Source organism: Clinocottus analis, unplaced genomic scaffold (assembly GCF_023055335.1).
Source record: "Clinocottus analis isolate CAN_PGR_092001 unplaced genomic scaffold, fCliAna1.0.p SCAF_23, whole genome shotgun sequence".
Taxonomy (NCBI): Eukaryota; Metazoa; Chordata; class Actinopteri; order Perciformes; family Cottidae; genus Clinocottus; species Clinocottus analis.
Window position 1 is genome coordinate 8,302,550 of NW_027175965.1, and position 9,648 is coordinate 8,312,197.

Below are 9,648 nucleotides of genomic sequence, written 5' to 3' on the forward strand. Positions count from 1 at the left end.
ACACATTGCTGAGAAATATGGATAAAAGAATTTCTATTTTTAGATATAATTATTGTTCCATTCCAAATGGCTGTATCGTATTACAGATCTTCTAATTAATTATGCTTTCTCCTCAATTTATTATGATTATCATAGCAAACAAATGTATGTTCATCTCATCGCAGAGGACTCATCAACAGACAATCACAAACATTAATAACTACTATAATTATTATATTCTTACATGTGCTTAAAACTAATAGAACTGTGGATGTAACATGGTCATATTCATCTTCATATATAGTTTTTAGGACTTTGTGAGTTTATTTTACACCATATTATATAGTATGACATTCCTTAAAACAACAAACAAGTATTTGTTTTTGCTCTTGAAAATTAAAAAAAAGGAATAATTCTAGTCTAGTACTACTATAGCAGTGGTTTTAAATAGCCAGACGTTATATTGTATTAGTGATGAGCAGTTGATATGCAAAATGGTTCATTGTGCAACACAAAACCACCTGGTGGTCAAATAGTGTAAAAAGGCAGAATTGCCAAAGATGATCTAAAAAAAAACATATCATTTGTGATACTGGCTGCTGTATTTTTATGCTGGTAGGCAAATTGTCTTGTGAGTTAACCCTCAAATAAGTCAAATTTAATCTGAGACGTACTACATTGTTACATTACAAAATGCACATATGCAAAAAAAAGATCCAATTTTATTATAAATGTGCTTCAACATTGACAATTTAATTCTGTGTTATAGGTTACATATGATATCTCACCTGGTCATGTCTTCCAGAATATCACCCTTAGAGTTTTTAATGCATATTTACTTGCATTGTGAAAATGGTTGTCAAAAAAAGGCAAACTTTGAACATTATAAGTGAACTGTGAGTATGTTATGGCGTCCTGTTCGGATTAATTGATCCTCCAAACCAGCAGGTGGCGCTCACACATTTAACGTGTCCAGTTCTTTGTACAAGTCAAACCACAAGAGCGCGTGTGTGAAGTGGCTGTATCGTTGCGCGAGACGACTGTTTCTCAGATGAATGTATGAAGATTGCTGCGTGGCTCGTGTTTAGGTAAGGCTGCGTTAAAGTATCGGACGTTTGAGGTCAGGTTAACGTAATGGGGAACTCCATTTGAATGGAGATTGACTTGACGACACCTCTTATGTTAGTTGCAGGTTCGCATAGAGATCATTGTCACATTGAATTAAGCAAATGTGTCGTCAGTGTCAGCCCTGGTGGTGTAGTGTCCAGATATAAAACGGTGTAGTAAACGATGGTGTACGGCTACATTAGTGAGAGCCGAGTGTTTAGTCCGGGTTTGAAGTAGCCAACAGCTGAACTGCTAGCTAATTAACAGTTACGTCAGTTTCAGTGACCTTTGGACCTCTCAACTGTTTTAAAAGTTACCGTCTGTGCGATAGATCTAACTGTACACGTAGATATATACATATCCACATCCCGTGTAATACAGATAAAGTTAATTTAATTTCCTGACCCCCAGGGTCGCGACAATGTATTCACGTGGTTTAAGTGGCCTTTATTAAGCTCAAGTGAACTGTTTGACATCTCTGTGTTATTGGCTGGTTGAATTCTTCATGTCATGGCTCTGCTGTTCTTGCTCTTGTAGTCACAATGTGGTCACACGTTGATCTGGTTGCTCTCTGCCGTTTAAATGCGACTGCTGACTGACGTGTTGTACAATGTACATCATTTCATTGTAACCCTACAACACTGCCCAGTATGTCTGTCGTGATCAGCGGTAATGACACTGACCTCTGATCCTTTTCAACCCATTGATATGAGTGTAAATTGAACTTATTGATATATTTTGTTCTCTTTTGTTTCTCCTGTGCCACAGAGTTCATTTACGCGACAGATATTTGCACAAATCAGACTCTAAAATCATCATGTGTTAATGTTTTACAAACTTTGTTTCTAAGGAAGGGCAATTTGCTAACTTCCTGTTAATGCCTTACAGTTTGTCGTCTTTTTGTCATGATGTGGAGTTAAAGCTTCATAGAGCTTTTCAGCCACTTTGTTTGCAAAACGGTTAATATATTGATGCTTCAAGGCAGATCTATTATATTTACTTTCCTGCTGGCTGAGACAAAGCAGCAAAGAGGACAAGACTGACACTGTCTCCTTTCTGTGTTCTTTAAAAACTTTACTAAGAAATGTAATTGTTATTTTACTCTTTTTTTCAGTGAGATAATAATTCATTTTTATGGTGACATAACTGTTGCTCTAGAAACACTATTTAATTACATATAACTTCTAATATTGTTCTTATGATATTTGGTTTGTGTATTATTATTTTCAGTCTTGTAGATGAACCGAGTATTGATAAGAGAAGCTCCTAGTTGTGCTGAAATCCTAAAGATACCTACCCCTACCTGCCGGCCGCTGTTGTTCTCCAACACGCTTGGAAAGGGAGCAGAGGTGTGTTTGATTGGTTGCAACCTTCCACAAACCACTTGATGCGACTACAATGTACACACATTTACTGGGCGGAAGCCAGTAAATGTGCTTGTGTAATTGTGAAAGTGATGTTTGAAAACTTTTACTGTATTTATTCTTTTGGTCAACAATGTCCTCTTTCTCCCGCAGATGACAGGAACGTTCATTTATCTGCAGTCATGCTTCCTCGGATGGGTAAAGCTTTTCTCGTCCGGATGCAGTTCAACTGGCGGCCGCTCTTCCAGGGCCGAGCCCTGCTGCTGACAAACACCCTGAGTGGAGGAGTGTTATTGGCAATGGGAGACATCGTGCAGCAGACCCGGGAGAACTTTAAACAGCCAGGCAGAGTACGAGACTGGAGGAGGACAGGTAAGAGAGAGAAGAGGAGCTCTCGTAGCCAGTGTACTTCAAATCTGTTAATAAGAAATCAAATGTCGTATTTTTGGTGAATATCTGTGCAATGTTTTACACTTTGAATGACCAACTCTAAGCAATTTATTCACCCATGACTCTCTCCACCTGAAGGTTGCATGTTCACGGTGGGCTGCTCCTTAGGTCCGATGCTACATTACTGGTACATGTGGCTGGATCGAGCGTTTGTGGGCAACGCTCTGAAAACAGTGGGAAAGAAGGTTCTGGTGGACCAGGTGGTCGCCTCACCGTTTTTGGGGATGTGGTATTTTGTAGGTGAGCAGGACTTCTTCCCTCAGTGCACATACTGTACATACACATCTAAACATTTGTCACAGTCTTCCTTAAACCACAAGGTTTCACTAAATCTGATTCTGAAACAGGACCTGACAGACAACTCTGTTTATTGCAGGTATGGGTCTCATGGAGGGACACACTATATCCGAAGGATGGAATGAGTTTAGAGACAAGTTCTGGGAATTTTATAAGGCAAGTACACCTGTCAGGTTCTCACCTGTAGATCTGGATCAGCTGATCAGTGATAATTTACTATCAAAGGGCATATTGGGGTTCTTCAATATTTTTTTTGCCGAAGCAAAGTTAGAACTGCCTCAGGCTACGCACACCTTTTAACTGAAAGCCTCTCATTAAAAGCACATTCATTGAGGCTTTTATAGACTTTAGTTTACTATGTTTACTCTGAAATTGACACATATTTATTGTTATAATAAATATGTACATTTCAAAGCTTTTTTTGAGGTTTTCAAATGACGTATTTTATGGTGTAGAATAATATGTTATAATACAGTGAGCTTGTGTGAACTTGTGTTAAGAAATACAGTGAGCTTGTTTTTCCAGCATTTGACCAAAAACCTGTTGAAATAAGCCATCGTGTTGTGTCACTACGCGCTAACTAAATATCTTCTTCGAGGAAGTACACTTACCGGTCTATGATTTGTTCAAACATAACTTATTTGCCTGCTGAAAGAAAAGTTGTTTGTCGTGTCATCAGTTGAGTTGTGTTCAAGCTCCCCTGTGTTCTTGCCTGCAGGCGGACTGTTGTGTCTGGCCTCCTGCTCAGATGATCAACTTTTACTTCCTGGCACCTAAATTCCGTGTTATTTACATCAACGTTGTCACCTTAGGGTGGGACACCTACCTTTCCCACCTCAAACACAGAGTAAGTCAGACAGTTTTCACAATTCTTAAGAAGAAAATGTTTGTTTTACATATTAAATAACCATTTTACATCTTTTGTTTTTATGTTTTGGGCTTAATAAAGATTAAATGTAAAATTGTTGCTACTAATGAAGAAAAAAATAGTAAGATATACTGTGTATATATATAGATATATAGATATATATAAATATATATAGATCGATAGATAGATAAAAAACACATCACCATGTCTTTGCTTGTGTTGTTCAGTGTGTCCGTCCTATTTTCTACCTGATCAGTGATGGAAAGTGAAGGGATATTGATGTGTGTATTGTTTTTTGTGTGACAGGATAACAGCCATACTGAGCTGCTATCAGACAGCAGAGCTGTGGAGCTTCAGCAGGAAGCGCTCCCATCATCCAAAGCTCTGGAGGAGAAAACCTAGAGACGGAGTTCATGCTCAAGTGTGAAGTCTGTGCAGTGTGTCTGTATATTTAATATTGTGCACTCCTGACAAGCTGTGTCACTGCCTCTCGTGCTAATTCCTCTGATGGAGGTTTACTTTTAATCACATCTACATCATTGTAACTGCTGCCGTTAACAAAATCATCCCTAAAAAATTGAAATGTAAGTTAGTTGGTGCAGATTTTTAATGTGAAACTACAAGATTTATACTGTCCAATATGCAACAGAGTGGCATTCCTTAAATGTTTTAGCTGCTAATGTTTCTGTTTTAAAATGAAAGAATCTGATGTGACGTGAAACAGCTGACGTGTTTTTTTTTCATCTCTTATATTAACTCTTATTTAAACTTTGCCTTAGTGTGTAGACCAATATATGTTTTGATGCCAAACAACCTAGTCTTCAGTTTATTCTGTCGAGGTATTCATGAAAACATTGAGATGTGTCACGTGGGCCGGGAGCAGGTCCAAGTGTTACTCAGAGTCCACGAGGTGTGTGTGTGTGTGTGTGTGTGTGTGTGTGTGTGTGTGTGTGTGTGTGTGTGTGTGTGTGTGTGTGTGTGTGTGTGTGTGTGTGTGTGTGTGTGTGTGTGTGTGTGTGTGTGTGTGGGGTCTGTTGCTTTCTCTGAGGAAGTACAGTACACATATTCAAATATATATTTTTATACAAACAAATATATTGTTGTTTGTATAAAAAGTACTGTACAAATAAAAAGTGATATACTATACACACAATCACAGTCCTGTCTACTTATTTAACAAGCAATTGCAAATGCAAAAACATATCAGGATCATGGCAGTTGATTTGGATGTAGCCTCATATATTCAAAATATAAACACAAGTAAATGTCATTAAATAACTATTATGTATTGTTACAGAAGAATGATTAAGTGCAAGACACTATTTTGTTTTAGCCACATTAAATTTGATCCAGTAAATAAATTATCAAAACGTAAACGTACCATACAGCTCTGGTATTACACTTTGCACCTCTGAAGCCGTCGATCCAGTTTAGCATCAGCTTTTCATCATCCAGCATTCACATTGCTTTTTCTTCAGAAATTGCCCTCTCTGTGGATTAGAGCCTCCATGTGCCTATAAACACAAAGCAAATACACAGCATTGTTCAAACATTGACTTAACAACCCGAGGGAGTTGATATGCACCAACCCAGTGTTCAGAGCACTCCTCGGGCACTCAACACATCCTGCTGTCAAGGATGTGTGTGTGTGTGTGCACCTTATTTTACTTTCTCAACATGCCTGCAGCGATGCGTCTCACTGTGCTGGTGTCTCTGTTTGTAGTGGCTGTTTGTAAAGGTAAGTCGACATGTTACATTTTACCTGTTGAATGGATGTTTGAGATTTTGAATAATATCTTGAAATCTTATAAAGATGCAAAGTAATGCAATCAGGAAACTTGGGGCGAGAAGCAGGTTGTATTATCTTTGTCACTGCATCGAAAAACATTGTACTTAACAGAACATTTATGCCTATAACATTATTTGAGGTCAGGATTTCTTTAAAAGTTGGACAACATACATCTATACAGTTAAGCAAAAGGCCTACATCAATGTGTTTCACCATAAAGGAAAAGTAAAGTTTGCCTTTTGTATCGATACAGATTGTAAAAGAGAAGTATGAACTGCTATTAATAAATCAGGAGAATAAGTGAAAGTAAATTGGAAGCTCCTGTCTGGTGGAAGCTAAAGTATTTCATCAGTAAAAGTAATCCTGAGCTAAACCAACAATATTGTGGTGTCTGCTCTACTTCTGCAAACACTTTTATGACCACAGACACATGCACAATGCCAGGAAACGGCCAGGTATGTATGTATGTATATATATATATATATATATATATATATATATATATATATATATATATATATATATATATATATATATATAAAACTCTCAGTCCAGCCTCGTTCATATCAACAGAGGAAAGAAAAATAATTCTCAGATATTTAACAACTTTTAGGACCTAACGATTTAAATAAGTGTGTGGAGTTTGCATGGTCTCTCCATGTTAGCATGGGGTTTCTCCGGTTTCTAAATCACTACTATAGTCCACTTGCTATTGATATGCAGTTCGATAATGGAGTACGGTGACAGTGGAGGCTCGAGTCATACTAAGTTGTCAGTGTCAGTATCACTGGAAGTACATGAACGATCCTGACTTTGAAATGTCCAGTACAAATGTCATGTCATGGTAGCCACCGATCTCAAATTGAGAAAAAAAATAGTACATCTATGGCTATACTCTCATTTTCTTTGGACTTGTCCAGCATGTTTCAAGGGAATGAATCCACGAATCTCACTTCATCATCTCTATTAGAACGGTTGTAGGTGGGGAGATCCATTATGTGGAGGTTACAGTACATGTGGGAGGAAAGCTTGGGTGAGTCCATGTGCAGTACTGTGTTCATGCATGCTGCAAGGAAACCAGTCTAAAGTAGAGGTAGATACCTCCTGGGCATACGGCTCATTATTTCCAACTACACCTCTGATTGAAGTTCAAAATATATGTAGATAGTCTTGAACTTTAACTTAATGATTTTTAAATGTGTTTTATTTCTTACAAAAACTAGCTTCATTACTGAAAACCAACGTAATACCTTGTTCCTCTTCGGTTCAGTGCTAAACCGTTTCTTAAACAGTCCCAATTGACCGTTTTTAAATTTGATTTTAGCCGTTAAACGGCGCACTCCGACTTCCGGTTTAACCGTATTTTTCTCCTTCAAAATAAAAGCACCTTACAACAAAACATGAAAGCAAATACATTTCGCTTATGGCAGACCAAAACATACAACAAAAAACAACAAAATTGATTGGCAAACTGTTTCTAACTTTAGCACACATTGAGTTACTTACAATATCAGTTTGGTTATCAATCATGAAAAAGATAACCTAGCCTTTCTTGATCAGGTGCAAATGCTGTGCATCCTCACAGAGATGTTATGCTGTTTGTTCCTTTGCAGACACCACCACTTCTACTGCAACCAAACAGGAAACAGAGATAACCACACGGGCTGCAATCCAGACCAGTTTGGCTGCAGAGAAAACAACCAGCAACAATGCACAACAGACTCCAACAACAACACACCAGATTACCATTGCAGTCACTTCAGAAAATGTGTCATCATCGCCACCACCCTCAACTTCACCAAAAACACCCAACAGGACAGAGGGAACACTTTTCAGTGTCATTCCTCAGACTACGACCAACCAGACATCCAACGAGACAGAAGAAACACATTTCAGTGTCACTCCTCAGACTACGACCAACCAGACATCCACAGTTCACAGCGGATCGACACTCCCATCAGCATCAAAATCACCAAACGCCACTGCAACCACCGCTGTAAACACCACCTACCCAGGTCAGACAACTGTTAGAGCTGAAGGTTTGATGGTTTATTGATTATTATGAATCAGAGAACAATGGTTACACCTCTAAAAAGGATGAACTTTTTCCTTCATTCAGACGTGGTTATTTTGCTGAGAAAGAGACCGGTTCACAAACTAAGTGAAGTATCATTCAGCGGTATAATAACAGGCTGCGAACTATTTAATTGACTTACTACATTGATTCATTTTTGGCCACTGGGAGTAAGAAGATCTTCAGTAATGAGACAAGTAGAGTCAAAGATCAAAATTAAGTCCATACAGGAAGTAAAACAAATTAAAATGAATACAATACACTAAAGTAAGGCCAAAAGCAAATACATATCTACTAAGAATGAAATGGCAACACATTAGCTTCAGACAGCTAATTCTGTTAGCAGTAAACTGATTCCCGGACACTTAATTATAAGTCATTTACTAAACAGCTGTGATAAAGAGCATATGGGTGTCAGAAATGCTCCAACAGAGGTGTTAGGGAATAAAATATATGAAGAAGATTAAATATTTGTTTAGTCATTGATCCAACAAATTCTTTTCAACACTATTTTGTGACTGAGGCAGACAGGAAGTCTATCCAGGGTGTTGATTTAATAAAATAAAACACTGTGTTGGGTTTATCTCCCCCTCAGGTCTCACACAGGGATGGGAAAAAGATGACTTGGTTGCAAATCCTGGCCTTGTGGCCATAATTTGCATCTTCTGTATCATGTTTGTTCTCGTGCTGGTGGTCGCCACCGTGAAATGTATCCAATCATCGAGGAGCAACTTTGAGAGGCTTGAAGACGTGCCAATGGTGAGTTAGAAACAAAGGAACCTGAGGTTTTAACTGCTTTTACTTGTGAAACAGTTTTCAGGTTGAAATTAATAGTTTATCTCCTTTCATCTCCTCTGCTGTTTCCTTTCATCTCGCCAGAGCAAAATGAGCGAGGAGTCTCCGTTCGCCAAGTACTCCAAATGACAGGAACCTTCATCCGATGCTGAAATCCAGAAGGAGTCCGGTCTGTTCTGATGATTTTGACACAAAAACTACACTTCATGATTTTTCTCTCAGGCTCTTATTTCTGTACAAAGCACTTTTGTCAATGACTGTGGAATATTTCTGCATCTTATTTGACCTTTGACCTTCCAGCACATTGTGATGTTTTCAATGAAATAAAAGCAATATTCCAAAAACACAAATTTTGATCCATTTCATTATGTTGGACAGAACAGCAGAGATTAGATGTTGGCGTAGCCTCCTGGACGGACTTTCATTACCCACTTTCAACTGTACTGTACTTGCACTGTACAGTGTGTACTTGTGTAATAATGGTTAAACTGGCAGGACGATATATGAATCTTTTTTTTTATTTTTACATGTTTGTTGTTATCTTCAATCTGTCAATGTTGCCACATTCCGCTTGTAAAAAAAAAAAAGAGATGATGTAAAAAAATCCAGTCAACGCGCAATTCGATCGTCCAAAACAACACCTTGAACAGCCGGGAGCTCGGCTTTAATACACGGTGTTCCCTCATGAACATCTGACATTTAATTGTTTCTAACTTGAGAAGGAGAATTGTGTCCTCATCTTTTCTCACAAGACTGGAAGGTGCAAGGTCAGTCTGCTTCTCTCATGTCAATATATATATTCATAACAGGTGTTGAAGTGTGAATAAGTACCCTTGGACATTTTATAGACACATCTACTGCTGCATTGCTGTGTTATACTGACGTCGCTAAACTGAACTTTAGTAGACATGAAGAATATCTACTA

The 9,648-nt window shown here is 38.2% G+C and overlaps 2 protein-coding genes across 3 annotated transcripts; both read left to right on the forward strand.

Annotated features, from left to right (window-relative positions):
- Nucleotides 1-967: 967 nt before the first annotated feature.
- LOC137793637 (mpv17-like protein 2) lies at nt 968-5,109 on the forward strand. Of its 2 annotated transcripts, none has more exons than XM_068589906.1 (6): nt 968-1,067; nt 2,604-2,822; nt 2,979-3,140; nt 3,277-3,353; nt 3,916-4,044; nt 4,372-5,108. In XM_068589906.1, exons 2-6 carry the CDS (start codon nt 2,633-2,635, stop codon nt 4,465-4,467), a joined length of 654 nt encoding a protein of 217 aa, XP_068446007.1. In that variant the 5' UTR covers nt 968-1,067; nt 2,604-2,632; the 3' UTR covers nt 4,468-5,108. The 2 variants fall into 2 exon arrangements, with proteins under 2 accessions (XP_068446007.1, XP_068446008.1); XM_068589907.1 differs by lacking the exon at nt 968-1,067 and adding an exon at nt 2,336-2,435 and having other exon boundaries at nt 4,372-5,109.
- A 633-nt stretch (nt 5,110-5,742) lies between these two features.
- cist1 (colon, intestine and stomach enriched 1) lies at nt 5,743-8,967 on the forward strand. Its single transcript, XM_068590145.1, has 4 exons — nt 5,743-5,803; nt 7,468-7,869; nt 8,524-8,687; nt 8,808-8,967. Exons 1-4 carry the CDS (start codon nt 5,743-5,745, stop codon nt 8,850-8,852), a joined length of 672 nt encoding a protein of 223 aa, XP_068446246.1. The 3' UTR covers nt 8,853-8,967.
- Nucleotides 8,968-9,648: the final 681 nt, after the last annotated feature.